The sequence below is a fragment of the Capsicum annuum genome, chromosome 4 (genome assembly GCF_002878395.1).
Source record: "Capsicum annuum cultivar UCD-10X-F1 chromosome 4, UCD10Xv1.1, whole genome shotgun sequence".
Taxonomy (NCBI): Eukaryota; Viridiplantae; Streptophyta; class Magnoliopsida; order Solanales; family Solanaceae; genus Capsicum; species Capsicum annuum.
Genome location: NC_061114.1, coordinates 196,401,783 through 196,426,421, shown reverse-complemented (window position 1 = coordinate 196,426,421; position 24,639 = coordinate 196,401,783). Strand labels below are relative to the sequence as shown.

The 24,639-nt window shown below is 31.0% G+C and overlaps 2 protein-coding genes across 8 annotated transcripts in view; both read right to left on the bottom strand.

Moving 5' to 3' along the window:
- The window catches only part of LOC107855604, a 24,505-nt gene extending 18,454 nt beyond the window's left edge, over positions 1-6,051 (bottom strand). For 2 of the 7 annotated variants that reach the window (XR_007054324.1, XR_007054326.1), the window contains exons 1-3: positions 5,789-6,051; positions 4,436-4,624; positions 329-380 (exon numbers count right to left, since the gene is read on the bottom strand). Coding sequence is in view for 1 of the 7 variants with exons in the window: in XM_047410432.1 (XP_047266388.1) it covers positions 4,625-4,647 (23 nt within the window). In the remaining 6 variants the exon portion in view is untranslated. Of the gene's footprint in view, positions 1-328; positions 1,638-4,435; positions 5,620-5,788 lie in introns of those variants that run through there. The other 5 variants (XR_007054325.1, XM_047410433.1, XM_047410435.1 and 2 more) reach the window with 5 other exon arrangements.
- Positions 6,052-12,875: 6,824 nt separating this feature from the next.
- LOC107855593 (ras-related protein Rab7) lies at positions 12,876-22,658 on the bottom strand. The gene is made up of 7 exons (XM_016700609.2): positions 22,428-22,658; positions 22,265-22,291; positions 21,621-21,720; positions 21,355-21,501; positions 19,537-19,617; positions 19,240-19,382; positions 12,876-13,288 (listed from the first exon to the last, which is right to left on the bottom strand). The coding sequence occupies exons 1-7, from the start codon at positions 22,478-22,480 to the stop codon at positions 13,225-13,227; spliced, it is 615 nt and encodes a 204-aa protein (XP_016556095.1). The 5' UTR covers positions 22,481-22,658; the 3' UTR covers positions 12,876-13,224.
- Positions 22,659-24,639: the final 1,981 nt, after the last annotated feature.

Below are 24,639 nucleotides of genomic sequence, written 5' to 3'. Positions count from 1 at the left end.
AAAAAAAAACTATCAATTTTAAATTTTCAATTATGAAAAAGAGAGGCTAACTACTTTAATATTTCAAACCGAAATAAAAATTCGAAATAACCGAACCGAATTTGTAAAAATCGGATCAAATCAAATTTATTTCGATTTGATTACGAATGTCATTTTTATCAATCTAAAAATCGATAAATTAAACTGATATTAAATAATCAGACTGAACGCCCAGGTGTTATCAAATTCCAACATGTGCTCCTTAGTACAATGAAACTGTAGCAAACAAAAATCAATCAAGTTAATAACAAAGGTTCACATATGAAACATTAAATTGGTCATGTCATACCCCTATTACAAACACGTGGACGTAGAAATCTATCACGGTTACCATCAGCCACCTGCAAAATTCATCCCACTCATTTCAGATTCTATCTGGAACTAAACTATTTTTCAAGTCAAAATCTCAATTTCAAGCTACTTATTTTCTCTGAACCGTTTTCACAAAAATGTTACTCCCTTTAGGCCCAATTTATGTGAATAGGTTTGGAGTACGTGAGTCAAAATATTTATTTTTAAGTACATGAATCCAGATACAGTTTCTTCAAATTTCTTAAAATAAAATTTGTATATTTGGATGCGTTAATGGTTAGACACCTAAAAATATCGAGGCGTGCAAGTTTTCTAGATAGAGTACTATCACTAACTATTATCAAAACGCACTTCGATTATAGCAAAAATGAATGATAGTTGACGTGTCCTGTGCTAGTTCACATAAAAAACTCACGTTATATGATAATTCAGGTATAAAACTTAAAAAATTGGAATTCTTTTAATATGTTTATGACCCTTCCCTCTATTTGTAAACTACACGAAAAGTAATATTAAATCAACAGTTAATTATTTAAAATATTTTTAAAATTCTTTTGAGAAAGTTAATATAAAAAAATGAGATAAACTCATCTTAAAATTAATTCAAAAATTAGTTATCTCTTAGCCCTCCTTTCAAACGAGCCCTTAAGACAGAATTAACTAAAAAATTATGTCATTAGTCATCTCTAACAGGAGTGCTCACGTAATTTAATTTAGTAGTAAAGCATACAGAAAAAGTGGGTTCCAAATATATAAAGAATACTTACTATGTTTGGATGAACTAGTTTAACCGCAATTGTCTTGTGACGTTTGATTATTTAAAATTAAATGATTTTGTTTATTGCGGAGATTTTTAATAAAGTGTAAAAAGTTCAAATCACTTTTCAAAAAATTTTCACACATATAATAATGTAAACAAACATATACACATATATGTTTTACCACCAGAAGTTTCAAGCGGTTGATGGATCATTACTTTTGTATTTGCCATATAGTTTGTCTTTCCTTTGTTGCCAAGGCTTAGAAAGACGCATCACTTTAAACCATATTTGTTTTACAATTATTTTTCTTTTTTTTAATATTTAAAATATTTTCTTATTTTTAAACTCAAATCTTTACAAAATCATTGATTACATTCTTATTACGTACTTAAAACTTAAAAAATCTGGTACTTCTTACATTTTTATTACTCTAATAGTTTTATATTTATTTCTACATTTTTCAAATCTTCTGAAAATCAAATTTAGTTGATTTAGAATTCTTAAACTAATGAGGAAAAAAGTTGTCATTAATTTTGATAACTTCTAATAACAAATATTTTATCATAAATATATTTAATTAATTTTCAATTCTTAAGTTGAAAAAAAATATTAAAATTCTGATGACTTCTAATAAGGAAAGGTTTTACTATAAATATATTTAATTAATTTTTAACTCTTAAATATTTGAAAAAATAGTGAAAGGATAATTTTGTCTAAAGTAAGGACTTTTAATAAAGGACAAAAAGTTCAAATAATATTTCTAATGTCCTTCACACTTTTAATATATATATATATATAAATTATAAATATAGATTATAGATATAGATTTATAACCATAAGTATGATATACTTTAGTAGCTTATAGTTTTTAATCTATTTTTGTTATTTTAACTTACAAGTAAAAAATATTTTTTTTATTTTATCAGATATTACTTAGGTGTTTGGCCATGAGGAAATTTGAAATTAAATTTCGAAAATCAATCAAAAAATTAAAAAAAATTGAAATAACTTGAAGTTGAATTTTGAAATCTTTTGGGATTTAAAAAATATCAAAAAAAATATTTAATTTTTCATTCCAAATTATCCATAAAATTTCAAAAATAACTCTAATTTATATTATAATCAAATACAACTCCAATTTAATTTTCATATAGAGTACCATTTTCACTTTGAGACAAAAATTATTATCATTCAAATATTTACAGCTTTCACTAGGCCCTAACAAAATACTTTAAAACTATTTTTAGTTAAAAGTATCTAAAGTAAGTCCATTCAAACATGCTCTTAATTCTTAAATAAATAAAAGTGATTCTTTTTCAAGTAGTTTACCATCCCAATTTATATAACTCGTTTTGCTTTTTAATCGGTCCAACAATGACTCATTTCTAGATTTAGTAATAATTTAATTTTAAAATATCTATTTTGACTTTAATAAAATAATTTATATTCACACATTTCTTAAACTCTGTATCAAATTAAATTACTTCCCATAAATTAAGACAAAGAAAATATATATAAGCTTTTAGATATGGAATTTGTTTCCATAACTCAAAAATATTTGGTACTAATAAACATTAATAAAACTCCAAATTATCCGAATAGAAGCATTAATAATGATCGAAAAAAGATGAAATACAAAGTAGAATTATAGTCTTTTTGTTTAAGTTTATTTTTAATAACAAGGTGTTTGGCTAATCTTCTTAAAGGAAATAAGTGCTTTTGAAAGAGTTTAAAAAACAGTTTTTCATTAGAAAAAAAAGTTTTTTTTTTTTTTTTTGTTAAAAGCACTTTTTTAAGAAACACTTTTGAAAAAAATACACTTAAAAATAATTTTTAAAAACACTGATCAAAGACTAAGCGTATATTTTTTTAAAAACACTGATCAAAGACTAAGCGTATATTTGGCATGAAAGAAAATATTTTTTAGAAAAGAAAATTATTTTTTTTATGTTTGATTGGCTTAAATGTTTTGAAAAATATTTTTCAAATCAATTTATTTTTCTCAAATTTAAGAAAAAGGACTTCCTTTCAAAAAATAAGAAAAACATTTTTCAAAACTCTCTCAATCACCCTACCACCCTAGCTTTTACCACCCCATCCAAAAAAAATATTTTAAATTATTTTCTTACTGCATCCTCTACCCCCGATCCGTCCCCCTACCAGCCCCCCCCCCCCCCCCCCAACAAATATTTAATTTTCTTTAAGAAAATTAAATTTTTTTTTTCCCCCAACCCTCCTGCCCCCCCCCCCCCCCAATCCCGTCCAACCCTCCCTCAATTTTAAAAGAATTTAATTTTTTTTCTTACTTCACCCCTACCATCTATTCTGACACACCTCTCCCCTCTAAAAAAAATACTCCCTCTGTCTCATTATATGTGTCGTCATTTGACCGGACACGGAGTTTAAGAAATAAGGAAAAACTTGGTATAGTTTACCGAATTATCCTTTATCAAAAAATATGTCAATATCTTTTTTTTAATTAAGTGAGACCAATAAGGATAAAGGGTAATTGTGCCTTTAAAAAGTTATCAAATAAGAAAAGGCGACACTTATTTTGGGACGAATTAAAAAGGAAATGATGACACATGATTTGGGACGGAGGGAGTAATTTTTTTAATTTGTTGTTTACATTAAGTTTTAAAACCTTTTTCTTACCCTGTTCGTTTTTTCATTATTTTTGTTAAATACAAACAAATACTTTTAGAAAATATTTTCCTACTTGTATAACAAACACAAGAATATAAGTAAAAACTAATTCTCAATACCAGACACATCCTATTAAAAGGTATTTTTCGAAATCAAAAATCATTTTTTCTAAAAAGGTACTTTCTACTCAATGTATTTTCTAAAAAATATATTTCCATCCATCAATCAAACACTGAAAAATATTTTTTATACATCAATCAAACATTAAAAAAAAAAAAAAGTAAAAACCAATTTATTTCCAAGAAAACATTTTATAGAAAAATATTTTTCATGAAAAATATTTTATAAATTGCTCCTTATCAAAACTAATGCACTTGTAACAAAAATAGTTTTCAAAATAAGCTGATTTTACAAACTTGTCTAAAAACATATTATTGATAAGAGAGACAATTTTTCTTCCATTGAAGAGACATTCTTCCATTTCTTTAAATGTTGTGAATCACATTTTTCTTGATATTGTCGCAGCATGCTTACTCTGAAGGAAGAAATAGGCATGACACGAAACTGAAGCAAAAACTTTGCTTATATCTTGTGGATAATATCTAGTGTAAGATCTACTCAATATCATAAAACAGAAACAGTGAAGGAAAAAGAACTTTGTGCAAATATCTACTTACTTTTCCTGGCGTCGTAATAGGACAAAGTAAATTGGATCCTGTAAAGATTCCTCGGTCGAAAGCTTCAGGAATTGCAATACAATGGGATAAACAAAAGGTTCACTCACATATGAAACATTAAATTGGTCATGTTATACCCCTATTACAAACACGTGGACGTAGAAATCTATCATGGTTACTGTCAGCCACCTGCAAAATTCATCCCACTTCATTTCAGATTCTCTCTGGAACTAAACTTTTTTTTTAAAACAAATTTGTATATTTGAATGCATTAATGATTAAAGACACCTAAATTATCCAGGTGTGCGAGTTTCTTACAGGACCAACTATTATAAAAACACGCTTCAATTATTCATTGTTCCCTTTTTTTTTTTACGTGAAATATCACCATAATTCAAGTAAAAAAAATGAATGATAGTTGGCGTGTCCTGTGATTGTTTGAAACTCACATACCTGATAGTTTAGAGATAAAACATAAAAAAAATGGGAGACCCTTCCCTCTATTCGAAAACTAGGCGAAAAGTAAAATTAAATCAACATAGCTAATGATTCAAAATATTTTTAAAAGTTTTTTTGAGAAAGTTAATAGTAAAAAAAATTACTATTTGATCCTCTAAACAGCAATATCTCCACTAAAATGAGATTGAGGAGTACTTTATGAGGAGTCAATTAAGGCATTTAACTTAAAAGGTTATCTTATATTTTATTTTTATAAAACAACTTCATTAAATTATATTGCATTTTTTTTTAAAAGTAAATTCAAATTTTCTAAGGAAAATATTTTCTCTTGCCCTCTACCTCTTATGATTTGAAATTAAACAAAATGATATTTTCATATCTCTATCTATAAAACTAAAGATCTCTTGTGAGTAAAAATTAGAATCAAAATAAAATTTTCTTATAAAAAGATGGAACATACAACCTTTTAAAAAAAGTCTTGCAACGGATTAAAAGAATAATTCTTCCCGTATTTTAAATATTTGTAAACAAACTATCATGAAATATAACTCCAATTCCAATTCTAAAAATTTCAAGTATGAAAAAACAGTCCAATGTACTACTTTCTCCGTTTTAAAAAGAATGACTTACTTTTATTAGTCCATTTAAAAAAGAATAACCTCTTTCCTTTTTTGATAATACTTTAATTTCAACTTTTCACATGGCATATTAGGACCACAAGATTAAAAAATATTTTGGTATATTTAACACAACTTTAATTTAAAATCACAAGATTCAAAAATTTTCTTTATTTTCTTAAATTTTATAATAAATCAAAATAGATCATTTTTTTTTTTTTTGTACCTACTAAATTTCTCGAAACTAGTAAGGCGTAGAGAGAAGAAAAATACTGACGGGCTGAGAATTTCAATGCGAAAAGGTGAGCCAGCAATGACAAAAATATAGATAAATATTGCTGTAATTAAACATCCCAATACACCAAACAAATTCTTTAACACAATTGCTAATGATGCTCTTCCCATATTTGCCTTCCTCTTCCTATTTTTCCACAACTTCAGAATCTCGTGTATTTCGTATTCTATTTTTAGTCTTAATGAAGACAATAACTTTGATCACAATCTGCTTGGAAATTGTTTGTTTTTATAATCCTTAAAATACAGGCACGTGAAAGACGAGGGACAAATAATTTTCTAATCCTTTATAGCTTGTTTGGATGGTTGTCACCTACTCCCTTTGTTTCGTAATAAATGAATGATTGAATTTTGACACAAAGATTAAGAAAAAAGTATTAAAGACATAAATTTAACACAACTTTTTATTTTTACCCCAAAAAAAGAAAAAAATTAACCTTGTAATACTTTTTCAAAAGTTAATTGGTTGTCAAATCATAAGGATAAATTTGAAAAAAAATTTAATGATTCACTTATTTTGAAACACCAATAAATACCCCAACAATTTACTTATTCTGAAACGGAGGGAGTGTTAAATAATGTTTTAATTCTTTACAGCTTGTTTGGGTCGCTGTTAGTTATTGTATTGTATATTGTTGTTGATTTTAAATACAGTATTTATTTCAATTGTTATTTGAATTTTATTATATCTTCATTAATAGTTAGGTAACGATGAAAATTTTCATATATGCAACTACTAAGACGGTTCTAGCATGTGATGAAGAGATGCACGAATATTTTAATGCAGATGTATGAAAGGTAGAGGTAGAAATAGATGGAAAAAATATTTTTTAAAAAATAATTAAACAGGACATAACACACTTGGATTACCATTTTATGCTAAACATAATGTCAATTGCATGGAATAAGAGTAAATGGAAGAATTGTTCCATCTGCCGAACAGTTTAATGAATGATGAATGCTGCAGTTTGGCCTAATAAATGTTTAGTCTGCCACCGGGTGTACGTAGGTGGGGTCTGTGGATTTACGTAGACCTCTGCTTTCCTTTCTAGATTAGTAATTAGTAATGTTATATTTTTTTAAAAAACATTTCCTCGGTTTTAAAAAAGAATGATTTAGTTTAATTTGACACTAAATTTAAAAAAAAAAAATTGAATCTTATAGTTTTAAATTAAAATATGTCAAATGTATCAAAATGGTCTTGAATCTTGTGGTCTTAAATATGTCATGTGAAAAATTAAAATTTAAAAGTTATTAAAAAGGAAAAAAGATCATTCTTTTTGAAACAGATTAAAAAAAAAAAGTAGATCATTCGTTTTTAAACGGATGAAGTACTTAAATATAAATGTGTGAACCATGCTTGAAATTTTTTCATAATAATGCATCCAACCTTTTAAAATTTTGGATATGCGAATATTCTTATGTGACTGACACTAATTAGAGTAAGCTTTGGGTGTGTTGGGTATGAAGGAAAATGTTTTTTCTATGGAAAATATTTTTCTGAAAAATAAATTGATTTATTACTTATTTTCTTATGTTTGGTTAGTGGATAGAAAATATTTTTCGAAAAATATTTTCTAATATTTGATTGGTGAATAAAAAAATATTTTTTAAAATATACATTTTACTGTTTAGTTAAAGCGTAAAAATACATTTTAAAATTTTTTTTAAAAAAGTAAATTAAAAAAAAAACTTTTTTGGAAAGTGGATTGATAGGCGGGTAGGTGGGGGTGTCAGGATATATAACAGAGGTGGGGTAAGAAAAAGTTTAAAATTTTTTCTTGTTAATTAGGAGCTCGGAGTTAGGATAAGGGAGTGAGGGGGGAGGGGAAAGAAAAAAATTTTAAAAATATATTTAAATTTTTATTTTTTTTTTTTAGGTTGGGAGGGGGGATGAGATAGGGGGCTAATAGGAGGGAGGGAGGGTAGGGTGTGGGATAAAAGAAAAGTTTGAATTTTTTAATAAAATATAGTTATTGTTTTTGGAAGGGAGGCTGGCAGGGATAGAGATAGAAATAGGGAATGAACTGGAAAAAAAAATTGAAATACTTTTTAAAATAATTGAATTTTGGGGGTGGGGTGGGGACGGGGGTAAGGGTAAGAGGTGGGGTGGGGTGGGGGTAAGGGTGATGTCGAAGTGATAGGGTATTGGGGGTGCGGATGGGATAGATGATTTTAAGGATTGTATGAACATTTCAACTTTAAAGTGAGGTTGAAAGAGAGTATTAAAAAATATTTTCCTTACCTTTTTTTTAAGGGAAATCATTTACTTTATATTTAAGAAAAATAAGTTGATTTGAAAAATATTTTTCAAAACATATAAGTCAATTAAATTTAAGAAAGAAAATATTTTCTTTCGTACCAAACACACCCTTAATGTTTACGCCGTTTCTTTTTAAAATTTTGGATATGCGAATATTCTGATGTGACTGACACTAATTAATGTAAGCTTAATGTTTACGCCGTTTCTTTTAAAAGCTCAGCCGCTTTATGCATGTATTTTGTCTTTTCAGATTTCATTCAGAGCACGTTGGATAGGATTAAAATCTAGTTAAATTAATTTTAATTTATTTTTAATTTTTTTAAAGTATTTGATAAAATTAAAACGTGCTTAAAATAAATTAAAAATGAATTAAAAAAAAGTGAAAAGTTGGATACCTTATTTTTTTTATTTTTAGATTAAATTTTTTTTTATATTTGATTAAAATATTTACCTTCTTATCCTTATATTTTTCTTCAATTTCAACAATACCCTGAACTTGTAGCCCTTGAATATATAGTTCTTCTTTCTTTTTCTCTTGGTTGCTTCTCTCCGCCTCTTTCCTCCAATTTCCTCTTCATCTTTCTCCATTATTTTCAGAGAATCCATCATTATATCGGAGGTTTACATTTTAACATAACCAAATTATTACGAGCTTGCAATATTACGATATAATACTATTTTTATATAAAAAAAATGTCCTAAATTTTTTATTTTAAAACATGTAAAAATTAAAATGTAAATTATATTTATAAATTGACCTCAGATAATCACTTTACGCTAAAAGTGCATTTAAATAGAAATATTTTTGAATTATTAGAATTCAAAATTATAAATAATTCATTTTACTTACGATGTTAACAACTTTAAGGATATTTAAGTCATTTTAACAACAAAAAAGTGCTTAACATCACTTGTTATCCAAACACATCAATAATTTTTTTTAAGTTTAAGCATTTTTATTCAAACATTTATCTGCTTAATTTATAAGCACTTATTTTAAGCTTTTAATCACTTAAGCTAAAAAATTATTTTTTTAATCTTATCCAAACGGGTTTTAAGTCTTCCATTAGTAGGGGCGGGCATGGTATAGTATATATCGAATTAAAATCTTTGATATCATGATTTTGATATTATGATATTTGGTATGGGATTTAAATTCTTTTGGTATATGATATGGTATTCGATATTTATAAATGACATACCAAATATCATACCGATGTGTGTGTGTATGTATGTATATACTACGTTATTTTGATTGTAATATTTTTTTGTATAATTAATTAACGGGTAAAAATCGTTTACGCCCTTCCCCCCTCCCCCTATTTTATTTTAAAAAGCAAATTTCTCCCTCAACTATAAACAATAGATATTCTCCTTCCGTTATCCTATACAATGTCTATATTATCCTTGCATTTATAATCTCTATCTATTAACACATTTTATAATAATATTATATATTATTTATTTATTTTACTTAATTATTTAATTTTTTTATTTAAATTTATTAATGTTATAAGTAGAATAATCCTTTTATAAATTTGTCATTAAAGCTAAGATATTTTTTATGAATGTTATTTTATTACATGCATTAAGTATTTATATATGTATGTTTTTGTATATTTAAGTTTCATTTTTTCATTATTTTCTCATATAGATAAATATTTTTTGATTGTCATTAATCGGATATTCTAAAATAAAATTGAAAGTTATTAACAATGTAAGTATTCTAGAAATTATTTTTTAAAAAAATATATCTCCATTTTTATTAATTATTTTTGTATTGCACGCATCAGAATATATTTATAAAGTAATTATTATCTGTCATTTGATTTTTAGGAAGGTATGAAGAATGCGAATTGGTGTAGATGATTAGGAGGTGGAGTAGGTTCATGCTTGTTGGTACGAGTGTTGTCCTTATTATTAGTTGTAGTGCATTGCTTGTAATTTTCTGTTCTTTGATTCTTATGATATATGTCGTTTCAGATAGATTGCTTGTAGTGTTATTTTTGTGTGGTAGTATTGATATGTTACTATATGTTATTGTGTTAATCCTTATTATCTTCTTTCCTCTTTGTCTTGAGCCGAGGGTCTATCGAAAATAGTCTTTCTATCTAACATCGGAAGTAGTGGTGTGGACTACGTACACTCTATCCTCCCCAAACTCCATTGTGTAGGAATACACTGCATATGTTGTTGTTTTTGTTAGTATGCTCATTTATTTTAGAGAGAAGTATCAATTACCCCTCTGATGTTGTCTCATTTTATTCATGGTACACCTGAATTTTAAGTCATCTTAAGTACCTCCCGAACTTGTTGATTTAATAAGTCGCGTGCCCCTTTTTGGCCCACGTGGCACAATGTGTGATCTCAAACTCCATGAGGCGCGTGATGGAGTAAAATTTTTGCCAAATCAGTAATTTTCAACGGTCAAACACGAAAAAAATCCATTTTTCTTTAATTTTTTCAAAAACTTCAAAGCCTCCTCTCTCTTCTCTTCCTATTTATTATCCCTCTTCCTCCATCACTTTCAAAATATGAAAATAAATAAAAATAAAATCTTTCAATTGCTTCTATTTTATCTACTTAAATTAGGGGTGTGCATCGATCGGTTCAATTTGATTTTTATATTATCGGTTCAGTTTATCAATTTTTAATTTTTAAATGCGCTAAATCAATAACCAAACCAATAAGATATTTTCTTATCAATTTTCGGTTTATCAATTTTTTGTACTTAACGATTCGATTTTTGATTTAATTGATAAAAAAATACTCATAAAACAGAAAAAGTAGTAACTAACGTGAAAAGAAACTGAATCTTTGTTACAATCAAAATCTTACATTTATATATATATAACCCAACAATTTTTTTTTAATAAAATCATTAAAAAATCGTTAACCCACAACAACAACAACAACAACAACAAACCCAGTGTATTCCCACCTAGTGGGGTCTGGGGGGGTAAGATGTACGCAGTCCATACCTCTACCTCTGATGAAGTAGAAAGGCTGTTTCCGATAGACCCCCGGCTCAAGACACGAGATACCACACAAACACATAGGAAATTGTAGACCCAATAACAATAAATCAATAACATTTTTATCGGTTCAATTTTTATACACCCCTAACTAAAATTGTAGTTTCTTACTCCATTAATTATAATAGGAAACATATTTGTGCATGTGAGTCTCCTAAAATCCTAATCAAAACAACAATCAAAAATACTATGAAACACTAACCCAAAAAAAACAACTATGAAACACTAACCGAAAAAAACAATCTCAGATTTTTAACACAAAAAAATATATAATTTTTTTAGATAATAGCTTACTTGATCGACGAAAATTTAACCTTTCACTATTTCGGAGCATAGGAAAACTCAAAAATATAATTTTTGTAGAGAGAAATCGAATAATTAAGAATAGAAGTGGGTTATTTTTTTATATAAGATAAATATAAGGGAAGTGGATGGTATTTATTCACGTGGACAGACACAAGCAGTCTTTTCATGTGTACGCGCGTGTTTAACACATTGTGGTCTTTGGACCAAAAAGGGACACGCGGCTTACTAAATCAACAAGTTCGGAGAGGTACTTAAGGCAACTTAAAGTTCAGGTGTACCATGAATAAAATGAGACAATTTCAGAAGGTAATTGATACTTCTCTCTTTATTTTATTAGAACATCATTAACTTATATGCTAAATTAATGCTTTTCACTTTCTTTTTTTTTCGTCTAAAAAATAATATTTATTTTTTCTAAATAAAATTTACTATACAGATTAAAAAAAAAACCATTGTTTTAAATAAGTAAAGGAAAATAAATATTAATAGAGTAAGGGTAAAGTAGACATTTAGAAAAGATAAATTGAATAAAGGGGGAAGAATGACTATTGTTTAAAATTGAGAGGGAGTTCGATTTCTAAAATTACATAAATATAAATATGTGAACCCATGCTCGAAATTTTCTCACAATAATGCACTAATTCTTTTAAAATTCACATGACTGCCACTAATTAATGGAAGCTTAATGTGTACGCCGTTTCTTTTAAAAGCTCAGCCCCTTTATGCATATATGTTGGTCTTTTGAGATTCCATTCATATAGGCTTTTCATTTTTTTGCGCAACTGATTGAATTATGTATAGGTTGTGTGGACGACTTTCACGCGCGCGTGCTCGCACGCACACATATATATATATATATATATATATAGTTAATGATATATGAATATCGGTTTTTCTTCGGTGATTTTAAAAAATGTATAGTTGATGTCAAACTAATTAAAGAAAAATTGAAAATTAAAAAACAATAAGTTCCCTGTGAGCCTATAAATTAGAGACTATATTTATCTTAATTATTTTCACATATGTTTTGTTTGATGGCAAGTGCATCGTCCTGATTTTATGAACTTTATTCGATGAATAAAATACAAATGGTAAAATTAATATTGTTGATATTAGCTTTTCCTATTTTAAAGGCAATGAAAGCAACACTTCTTGTTTTTGGTTTTACATATAGGGTGAGTTTTTAACACAAAACTATGAGGGTGGGTGAGGGTTATGGGCTTTGTGGTTGAGGTGGTGGAGCAGGTGGTAGGGGGAGTGTAGGGGTGAGGGCGGGACAAGGCGTGGAGTTGAGGCAGGAGGAGACAATGCCACTAGTTTTTCCAACTTTTATTAACGAAGTCGGAGCTTGTTTTCCTAAAGGAAATATTTTTCAAAATTTTCAACCAACTGAAGATGAGAATATAGAAAAGCGAAAACACATAAATTTGGCCCAACTGAAAATTTTATGGCAATGAACCACAGCGTCAGCTACCAACCCAACACATTATTATACGTAGAAGATGTAGAAAAATACAGCTTTCAGATTATACAATAAAGTCCAACCACTCAAGGGAGAAAAAAAGATGCACAATTACAATCTTTCTCAAAGCCAACTGCAAATACTAAGAGACGAATCCTCTTGAGTTCCTCTACCTCCAGTAGCTTAAAATAACAAAAGATGTTTCTCCTTCCAAAACAACACTGAAGAAATCAAATAGCAGTACATAGTGGGTACAAAAGAATGGCTATGGCCTGAGAGTTTGTTACTGTTGCAGGAATATTAGGCAACAATGCGGATTAAATATGGCACTCGATTGAATTGCTACATCCACCTTAGCATGCACAACCACCTCTTTGTTCCGTCTCTGAAACTGCCTCCGGAATGCCCTGGAAGTATCTGTAAAACAGAACAAATATGACTTCAGTAAATACAAAGAACTAGATTCACTATCTCGCCAGCCAACATGCAATTTCACTTGCAGAGTCTCTATATAATTGTAGTTGATGGTCAATCAGGTTATCGTTATTCAACTAATCCATGACTAGCACAGAAAACTTAGGGGGGAAACCATTTGATGTAGAGCTTTCACGATTTCAGGGGTATCAATCAGTCTTGTGAAAACCTTTTCAGGTTCAATGAAACATTTGGTAGTTGTACTGATTAGGAGATGTGCCTCTAACAAATCAACTGGAGTTTATCCTAATAATCAAACATTTGCTTGAGATGTCTAAATTTTCATTGACACAAAAGCAGCAGTCACTACAGTAGAACATCCTAAGATGAAATGATGTTCCAACAAATCCAAGAGCTCTTGAACTCTTTACGAACCATACGTCTGACTTACTCGAGTTCTGAGCTACCACAACATCCATCCCACAAAGGCTAAAGAACACAAAAACATTAAGATGTACAACATGATGAAAAACTGATGCTACTCTCTCACTTCTTTCTGATACTAAATTCTGTAGTGAATAGACAGTTTCTCCATCATGCCTGCATAATTAACTCTTAAGATATCACATTAGTCCCTATTAATCAGTATCAAATTTTTAGGCAGGTACATTAGCGAGACAAACAAAGTCGCCACTAAGTTAAATCTTCCAAACCAACATAAGGTTAGACATAAAATCCGTTGAACACGCCTAGTTGACTACCCTACTCGAGTCATCATCAAATGTCTGTTCTTGTTGTTTTAAAAAAAAAAACTGTAGTGCACGATCCATCTTGCGCACACCTAGACTAGAAGAAATCATCAAGTGTTTTTGCCTCCAGAAAAAAAAATGTTTGGAATTCCTTTACAACCCAACTATGCTTCACATCACCATATAGATTGGAATTTGTAGCTGTATTATCAGGTCAAATGTGAAGCCCATTAACACTAGGCTTATAATCTCCATACCCTCGTGAGGTGGCTATATTGATGGGCATTACGTGGATTACTGAGAATTATCAATAAGCACTCAAATCATGGTTCCTGATATCTTCACTTCTAATCTCAATTTCTCTTGGTATTGGGCATCTTTTGCACATTGGTTGAAAACACACACAGGCTGCCACTTCAAATAGCCTTAAAATCATCTCCAGTGTCTTAAGACACATTGATTCACAACAATTTGAATCAATTTCGACATTCAAAAACTAAATCTCGGAACTACCCAGTTAGTGTGGCACCGCAAGATCAATCTAGACAGCAAGTTCTCAAAACTAAACAAAATGCACGACTTAGAAGTGCTAACAAACTTCATACTGAATGGGGCCAAAAAGTGTATCACTTCATCTAGTAGAATAAGATTCATATACCCGTCTAAGATCAAGAAACAAGACATAAATAATGTAAGATCATTACACATAAGGATGGAAAGGAAGGAAAGATAATTGGATTTATGAACCCATAAACTTTGTTGTCATTAACTCGTGGAATGTAGGATTCAACTAGAAACAAAGCTTGAAAAACATCAAAGAACATTTATGAGTTCATTGTTTTGCGAACATCACCTCCTTTGCAAAAGCATCCAATCCTCCTTTTCCAGGGGCACACTAAATAAAAACTAGCATACCATAAACATCTATAAACCAGTAGGTCCTAAAATATCACTCAATCAATCAACAAGGCCCTTTTCCCAAATTGGTTGGTGTTGCTGATGCGAATCTTCTACATTCATTCCACTCTGTTAGCCTTATTTCATTCTAATATGGGTACAAAATTGTCTCTTAGGTAAATTAGGAACTTCCTAAAACTAGAGGTTCATCTAATTCTCACATTTATCCCTCAAAGCCTAAAGTAACAACAATATTAGAGAATATACTTGTCCTTCAATCTCACAGATAGTGCAAGGGTTTCCAAGGAGTCTTGGACTTGGTGTTTTTAAAAGCCAAAAGTGCAACAATAGGACAAGATTCATTGAACTTGAACAAAAAAGTGATAAGTGAAACACTTACCAAAATGTAATTACAAAAACTAATTTTAGCATCTCATATACAATAATGTGGATATAATCCATCTCTCTCTCTCCCTCTCGCACTGCCTCTCTCTCTCTCACACAAACACAAATTCAGCCCATAGAATCGCTAACATTGCTCCAACCCAATGTTAGCTCATTGGGCGTATTAGAGTGAGTCAAGAGTCCAACATTTGTTGGGAAATGGCTAGTGGTCTCCTTATGCGCACTTGGACAATTCTCCCATCAAGAGCTAGCTTTTGAGGTTAAGTTAGGCCCGAGACTTTTATCTTCACATGGTTCTGAAGCCAAGCCCATCTCTCTATTTGGGTCCCCGCGTTATATTGTCACACTCCAATTGGCGTTCTAGACACGCAGGGGGTGGGGTGGGGGGTAGAGTGAGTTGGAGTCCCACATCGACTGAGAAATGGGTCAGTAGTCTCCTTAGTCTCCTTATATGAACTTGGGCAATCCTCACCTCAACAATTAGCCTATGGGTTGAGTAAGGCCCAAGGTCATATCTTCACACTAATTTGCCTGCTCTACTCCACCTAGTCATGTTGAGCCTCCACTCTCTCCCTAAAACAACAACATACCCAGTATAGTCCCACAAGTGGGATCTGGTGATGGTGGGGTATACGCAGATACGCAGACTTTACCCCTAAAGAATACAAACTAAAAAACAAAAAGAATTTTCAGCACTTCACTTAAAACGCAGGATAATTGCAAGTCAACTTAAGAATTCGTCAACTATAATATTTTCAACTAAAACGCTTAAATGTTCACAGCATCTCAAGTGAACATTTAGAAATATTTGTTTTATATTTTTTTCGACAATTGTGGTGTCCAGGCCAACTTACCCTCATGTCAACTAATTCCTCCAACACGGATACTGGGTAAACTCTATTCATCAAGTCACCACCAGGCCACACCTTTTAATGCATAATTAGAAATATGTCTTCTTTCATATCCATGACATTCAGTAGACCGTTAGAGGAACTCATTTTCTACTGAAGTGTCCATTCTATCACAGTTCACCAAATTTCTATGTCAAATGCACCGAATGACCTGTGGAGAAAGCAGCAGGCAGTGCTGTCCCTACTCTAGAAGGGATCTTTCACTAGTAACAGGTGTTTCTTTGCAATAGTTCCCTGGGGAGCAGCTGTCATATATTTTTTCTCTTTAGTTTTATCTGACAGATTTTGTCTTTTTTCCAAACCTGTTTGGAGTAAAGCAGGCCACAGGATGTAAAGAAGACCATAATATGCTTGCCAGAGCAGAAGGTAAGCAATAGATAAACAGAGGCTTGAAAGTGTCAATTTTCACTGTTGATATTGTTTTTTCGTATATACTTTGAATTGCAGCACTTGAGCCGAGGGTCTTTCGGAATCAGCCGCTCTAACTCCCCAAGGTAGAGGCAAGGTCTCGTACACTCCACCCTCCCCAGACCCCCCACCCCACCCTACAGGGTCACACTCAGTACGTTGTTGTTGTTCTTGAGACTTGGAAGACTATCGCTATGTGCATCAGTTGGACAATTAAACCGTGAAGCTTCAAAAGAAAAAAAAAAAAAAAAAAGCAGAAGCTTTGAAGGAAGAATAAACATATTCCCGTTGTAAAGTTTAACTGTCTACAAAATCTATATTTTTGATGTAAAAACATTCTACAGAAGATTTCGCATTTTTTGGATTTTTCGGGCTCATTGAGTCGATAGGGAAATTGTAAATTCTGATCTCTTGTACTTCCCCTGGAACACTCTTTTAATAATATTACCTGTACCTGATTCAATAAAAAAATTCACAGAGACGTCGCAAGAGAAGCAGTGTCCTGAGCTATTCCAGATTTACCACCTAAGCAATTTATTCTTCTGCCTAGCATGATAGATGTTCCAACCTTCAGAAGAACTCTAGCAAGGCCTTGCTCTTCGTCTATATGTGCAATAGATCAAAATTAGCTTCTGTCAAACATTTCGCTTACAAAAGGCCGACAAACACAACTTTCTGAAAAGTTTTATCCCACCCACCTATTCTTCCCCAAGGCATTGTTTATGCTTTAGACCCATTTAATGTTTTTCCATGATTTAAAGCCCTAACCACCAATTGTGGTCTACTGGAAAAGACTTTCTTGCAAAACATTATCATTGCCATGCAGTGTTGAAGATTCATCTCATATTAACTCTGATTTTATATTTTATGTCTTCACAAAGGAAAAAAAGAACAAATGACCATAAAGTGATTCTCAAAACAAACCACTATGTGAGTTACCGATTCCCCCCCCAAAAAAAAAAAAATATGCGCAGATCTTTTTATATGTAAATATTTGTCTCTATATCACCAACACCAAGTAGGTGTTAAGGGGTAACTACAAAATACTATACTGCTTATCTAATGGACAAAGGTGTTTCAAGACGACTTAAATAAAATAAACAGCAAAGCAGCATCCAAAAGACTCCTCCTAACTTATAAATAAGCTATAAAATACTATGCTACTACTCTTTCTTTTTGATATATAAAAACAAAATATACTAAAATACACCAGATAGTGCTGGGTTTACAAATAATATGATATAACGTATACACCACGCTTTCCAAATATTGAATTCTAGAACAAATAAAACTTCCTTATAACAATGGTTATCAAAAAAAGATTTTCCTTATAACAAGTTACCAGTGTCAAAAAAAAAACAGAATTTCCTTATAACACCAAAACAAATGAAACAGAAAAGGGTTTACCCTGCTACTTATCGAAACTAAACTAGAAGGAAAAGAATTCCTTGCCAAGTAACTGAACAAAAAAATATCTGTCTACAATCGTCTTGTTAGACAACTTTTAGCATCTTATCACTGACTTCACAATCCTGTTGCCACATTTTCTGCCACTAATGGATTTTACACTTGAAATAACCTAACCTTACAAGAGATAATCTAATGTCTACTAGTCTAACCTTCAATATAACTCTCTCCTGCATAATTTTGAATGTGGTTGTCATCATAAGCTTGACATGAAAGTAGGAGAAGCTCTATGACTAAAGAGATATCTTTTGCATGCAACAAGAAGAGAGTTTCTTAGATGGACCTTGGACAGTTTTTCTCGGAAATGTTTTTACGAGAAACTTCCTGGAAATGTTACGTGGAATAAAAGAAAAAAAAACGTGTAAGAATAGTTGTTGTTTCAAAGTTACAATGATCAGCCTGAACCTAAAACAACTCTTAGCCTGTTTTTTAGTTTTTGATTTTAATATGTTTTGCCTTTTTCTTCTATAAAAATTTTTGAGAAAACAAAACCAAAACAAGCATCTTGTCAAAATCAACAAACATTTCAAGTATGTTTAGTATGACACAGGTCATTTTCCAAGGAAAATCCTCTTGGAAAACACATTTGGTGTTCGGTTTATAAGTGAAAGTATTTTTTTTTGGAAAAAATATTATTAAAGAATAATAAATCTGAAAGTGTTATGATGAGATTTTGAGTATTAAGATTTAAGAAAAAATATCTAAGTGTTAGTTGAAGCAAGTAATATAAAGTTAAAAGCCTAGATAGATGTAGGGTAAATCACTTCTGCCCATAAGTTAGGTAGGTCATTTTTTCCTTGGTATGTATTTCTGCCAACTGAAAATCAGAAAATGACTTTCTCATGAAAAACATTATCCTGAAAAGAGACTTCCGTTGTATCAACACACCTTTCCAGAAAATTTTTAAATCCTGAGTACCTCCCTTATTAGTTTCATCGTACTCCGCCAGCAAACATTCTTGTACGTTCGAGGGGTCACATGTTAGAATAAATTCACTTAACATCTTCGGGCTCATCCCTCGAATTAGCTCATCTTATTATTACCGCTAAGTTCCAAGGTATGTAAGCAACAAACAACAATAATTTGCTTATACTCGTGAAAATTCACAAAAACTCACATATCCTGCTCGTGCTCATTGGCCAAAGCAGTTTTTGCTATAGACAAGAATGCAGCATCAACATTTATATCCTCTTTTGCTGATGTCTCAAAGTAAGGAATCCCTTTTGAAGCACACCACTCCTTTGCTTTCTTCTCAGAAACCTGTTCAGCATGCAAAAGACAAATCAATCACAATTATTGCAGAGAGAACACATATTGTAAAAAGGGAAACTTCCATAGAAGATCAATCAAAAGCAAGTGTTACACAAAATGCAAAGACCATGATTTGAAAAGTCCACCACTATCATTGCCTTACCACTCGGCTATTTCCACCATCTATATCAATCTTGTTCCCCAGTAATATGAACGGAAATGTTTTAGGGTCTGGCGGATTAGCCTGCATATCAATAAATTATGTCGGTTAACATAGAACACATAACTAATCTTAATTCGACAATCAACAAGACAATATTTGCATGAGGAAATGATCAAATATGCCAAAATTACAACAGAAGTAGTCCAATCAAGATTTGAATGTATAGACTTATATGTGAAATACTATAGATGCACAGCATAATCCCAAATCCTTTATGTATCAGGTTCATAAACAGGAAAAACTTGCAGGAATGGGCTCCTTCTATAAAATACACTACGTTATGCTTAAATTAATTACTCTTGAAATCAATGCAGACCTAGCAAAAAACGGGCCACAATGGAAGAAATAGATCTGCATAAGCAATGCCAATGTTTATTTTAGGTTCAATATTTTCTAGGAGTCTTTTAACCCAATCAGAATCTCATATTAGAAATAGACTTTTAGTTTTGTCAGCAATTTACACACTAGAAACAATAGAGAATTTGAATTCTACTTCTCTATATCTTTATTTTTATTGTACATAATATAGGACAAACTCAAGAATTCATATGACCAACCCCAACTTCCTTGGGATTGACGCTTAGTCTTGTCACCGGCAAGACATACATTCTTTGTTACCTCTACCATATCAGAGAAATGGCACATTGTTTCATCTGCGGGGAGATCTTTAAATTAGACGCTGCTCCGTATTGTTTGGTTTTCTATAATTATGTTTGCATACTCATGTATTCCCATTTTTTACATATACACGACAACAAGAGTAAAGCTTTATTGCCAAATAATCTAACTTTAATACTATTATCATTATTATTATTAGAGTTGTTAATATTATTATAATAATTAATAAAATGATTGTTATATTATTTATATATAATTAACTAATTTTTTCACGTTTATTTTATATAGTATGATGCTGATATGAAATGAGTTTATTCATGTAGCTGACCCCAACTTGTTTGGGACGGAGGCGTAGTTGTTGTTGTAATCTAAATGAAAAAGTTGACAAATGTCCTTTTTCCATTTTTAGAGGTTCTTTATGACGGCACAGCTAGTTCCTACATTGCTTTTTCAATTCTGACTTCCCCCATCTTCTAATAGCAGCATTAACTATATTTTGCCTATAAAACCTTCTTTGTAAGCTTGTCCAATCATCTCACAGACTTGCACATTCTTCATGTCGAAAAGCATTACACATTTACATGTTCCCCACTTATTCGGAAGACTATGGATAGCCAACTGACCTATGCAGCCTAACAAGACTATGATTGATGCACCTGCAACAACAATTAGCATTTATTGCTCTTCCTGTTCTACCTTTCTCTCTTCATCAGTTCACAAATCTTCTTCATGCTTAAGCAAAAGAGGACGTGTAGTTTAGAAGATGAAGGGCATTTCTACTAACAGATAACCAGTTTAATCTAAGAAATGCAATCTTTTAGGACATTCTGCAATTCCCAGTTTAATTCCTAAATGTATGTATGTACCTTTATTTCTTGGTCTCTTCATTATAAGTTGCTTGTGAGTTTCACAATACCAGCAGAACAAACAATGCGCCTAAAATTAGTTCTAGCCCCTAATCAAAATACGGAAAATAACCCCCATCTGGATTCAAATGTCTGTCCTAAGCGTCTCGGGGGTGTTTGCCTACTTTTTGATAACATGACTCTTAGCAATGTAAAATGCAGTCAGGATATCCTAAACCACTAAACAAGAAAATACCACTGAAAGAAATGAATCCACGGAGAATAATCAGCCAACCTGTTTTAGAAATTCTTCATGCCAATTGTCAAGGTTATCAAAGGATCGCATTACATTGACGTCATAGACCAAAACACAGCAATCTGCACCTCTATAAAACGCAACTCCAAGACTCTGGAATCTCTCTTGGCCAGCCGTATCCCATATCTACCAAACCAAAATACAGACACATTAACCAAATGCATAATCTGTTCAGCTACTCATAAGCATTTAAAGCACATAAACATCAGAACATTTTTCACATATCAATATCCAAAAAAACCCACTTGGAGTGTAACAAGCCTGTCATCAATTTGAAGCTCCTTCGTCACGAAATCAGCTCCAATTGTAGCTTTATATTGCTGACTGAACTTCTTGTGTACATATCTTTGTTGATAGTCAAAGACCCACATTCACAATTACTTTTAAAAAACATAATGCACCCATAAACAGTGACAAAAACAAGAGATAATACATATATACGCCCTTTAACTTGGCCTCAGCTAGCATCTAAAGTAGCCACTTAAACTATCATAAAGTTGAACAAGAAACACACCCATCCTACATGGCAAATCACGTGAGATGCACGCATTTTACATGTTGCATGTGTCTACTTGTTCAATTTTATGATAGTTTAAGTGTCTACTTGTACACACCCAAAGTTGGACGGCATAGATGCTCAGCTGAGGCTAAGTTAAAAAGGAAACGTCCTAAAAACAAATATTAACAGTAAATAAAAGAGCCCAAAACAAAAACACAAACAGATATTTCCAGTGCCATTAATTTTTCAAAAAAAAAGTGACTAACTACAAATTAGCTAAATTCTAAAAAAACAGCTAATAATACAAAACTTAAATACTTGTAAAACCCAATTAAAAAAAAATTAAGCTTGACCTCAAACAATTAAGAGGAATGTGGTAGAAAAGGATACTGATTCATTAATGACGTTTTACCAACCCTGAGAAACAGAAAATTTATATTAGCACTGTATACTATATACTCAAAAAAAAATTGCAAAAATGACTAGTCTGGAATCACAAAATTCAGAAATTGTTATTAAAAAAATTAAAAAAAAGGAAAAAGGGGGATCATACCCACTATCGCCAAGGACGATAACTTTAAGCAAGGTTCTTCTACGAATAGACATGGTGAAAGGGAAATTAATTAATTAATTAACAGAATTTATTTGGCCTTATTGGATTTGAAATCTGGGTTGACAATTTTCAGAAGAAAGAGAAAGGGGGGCTTGTAGAGAGAGAGAAAAGGGAAGCAGAGAAAAGCGGCGCCAATTTCGATATTTTTCACACACCCAATTTGTTTTTTGTTCCATAAATTAACTTAAAACTACTAGAAGCTATTGTTAGGGTGTGTTTGGACATTCTTTGTCAATGTATGTGCCATCATTTGATCGAGCACGGAAGTTTAAAAAATAAAAGAAAAAATTATTATGTTTGCTGGTGAAATGATCAAATAAACTTTATACTTACTTGAATTTATAAAGTAAACACTTTTACTTAACTTTTTGTTATTTGAACCTTTCAATCCATTAGAATAACTTTTGAAAATTTTATTTGACGTGACATTCTGTATAGCATAAATCACATAGGAGTGTATGATACACATAAAAAAGTAGTGCTTATATTAGCCCTTCTTCCTCATTTGCTTTCAACACTATTACTCGATCAATTTGTGTCTTTTTTTCCTTTTTTGTCGATCTTCTCTTTTAATATTTCTTGTCCTTTAATTTTTTCCGTTGTCGTTGTACTTTTTTTTCCGTGCATTTTAAGTTTAATTTTACTCTAATTTTTTTTGTGTATTTTATTTCACCATGATATTGTGGGTTTCATGTTGAAATTAAGATGTCAAGGACACCAACTAATTTCAAAAGAATATTTTGAGGCTATCAAAAATATATAACTAATAATGTTTGTGATTCTTTCGATGGGCTGATATGAATAAACAGTACTACATAACACAATTCATCAACAAATTTAGAGCAAGAAAGTAAAGAAAGACATAGAAGACAAGAAAGGCATGAAAGAAATGGAAGGCATCTAAAGGATGGGAGATCAAGTATTAGTATTGATATCACTGTTATCATCATTGTTGTCATTTGATTTCTAGTTGATGTATTTAAGATGTCTTAATTTGTAGTTGCAATGTATAATGATAATGATGAAATTGAAATTGAATGACAAACATCATTTTGCCAACACAAAAAACAAGATAGACTTAACAATAATTATTCATAAATACTTGTCTTAAAACACCATCACAGAAAAATGCATCAAAAGTTTATTAACACTTATCTTAACAATACTTAAAATTAAAAAGCTTTAAAAAATTAGCAATTAAGCTACACAAAGAGAAATCTACTACTATGGGTCTGAACTGCCTTGAGTGTTTGGTGTGGACTGGTTCTTGTTGGCATAAGTGTTTGTTATGGTTTGAGTGTTTGTTGTGGCTTGAGTGATTGTTGAAGATTTTAATCTTCTGTAACGTTTTTTGTAGTTGTCTTTAAGTAACTGTGGTTGCACCTTTTCACCTTAGTCATTTAGTTTGTAATCAAAATCAATATTGATTGGAGCTGAACTAATCAATATTGGACTGTGTAACACTCTATCAGCAGTTTCAGACTGAGAAATAATAAATTTAATTAAAGATGCACTAATTAATACAGTTAAATGTGTCTAGATGATAGAAGACTTACCCTCTCCACTATACTATCACTTGGTCTAAACAACATATCAATTAGTTGTTTTTGTTTTTTTATTTTGATCTTTTATATGCAAGATTTCTACCATCTCTCAAAGTTGTACCATCCTCTCTCTTTTGGACATCAACACTAGTAATAGACTGTTGAGTGGTTGTTTGACAATTTTAGATACTGCAGAAGTGGTTGTAGGCCTCACGGTAGTTGCAGGCCTCAAATCAGTTGTTAAGGAAGTTCTAAGCCTCACATCAGCTGATGTAACATGCAGGCCTTCTTCCAGCTATTGTGGCATTGGGAGGCCTTCATCCTGTTGATGTAGCATTTGCAGACCTCTTACCATTTGCTGAAGTATTTGCAGGCCTGACACTAAATGTTGAGGTATCGGTGGTAGGTGTGTCACACTTGGTGTTGCAACTATACTTGATTATTGCCACTTATAGATGTTGTAGCAATTTCATAACTATCAGTGAGATCATTCTTCTACAAACATTATGTTAAGGTCAAAAGCACATCAAAAAAAAGTAAAATTTATTGATAAAAAATATTAAAGTATGACTTATCAAAGTTGGATATCCTTTCTTGTTTGTAGTCTT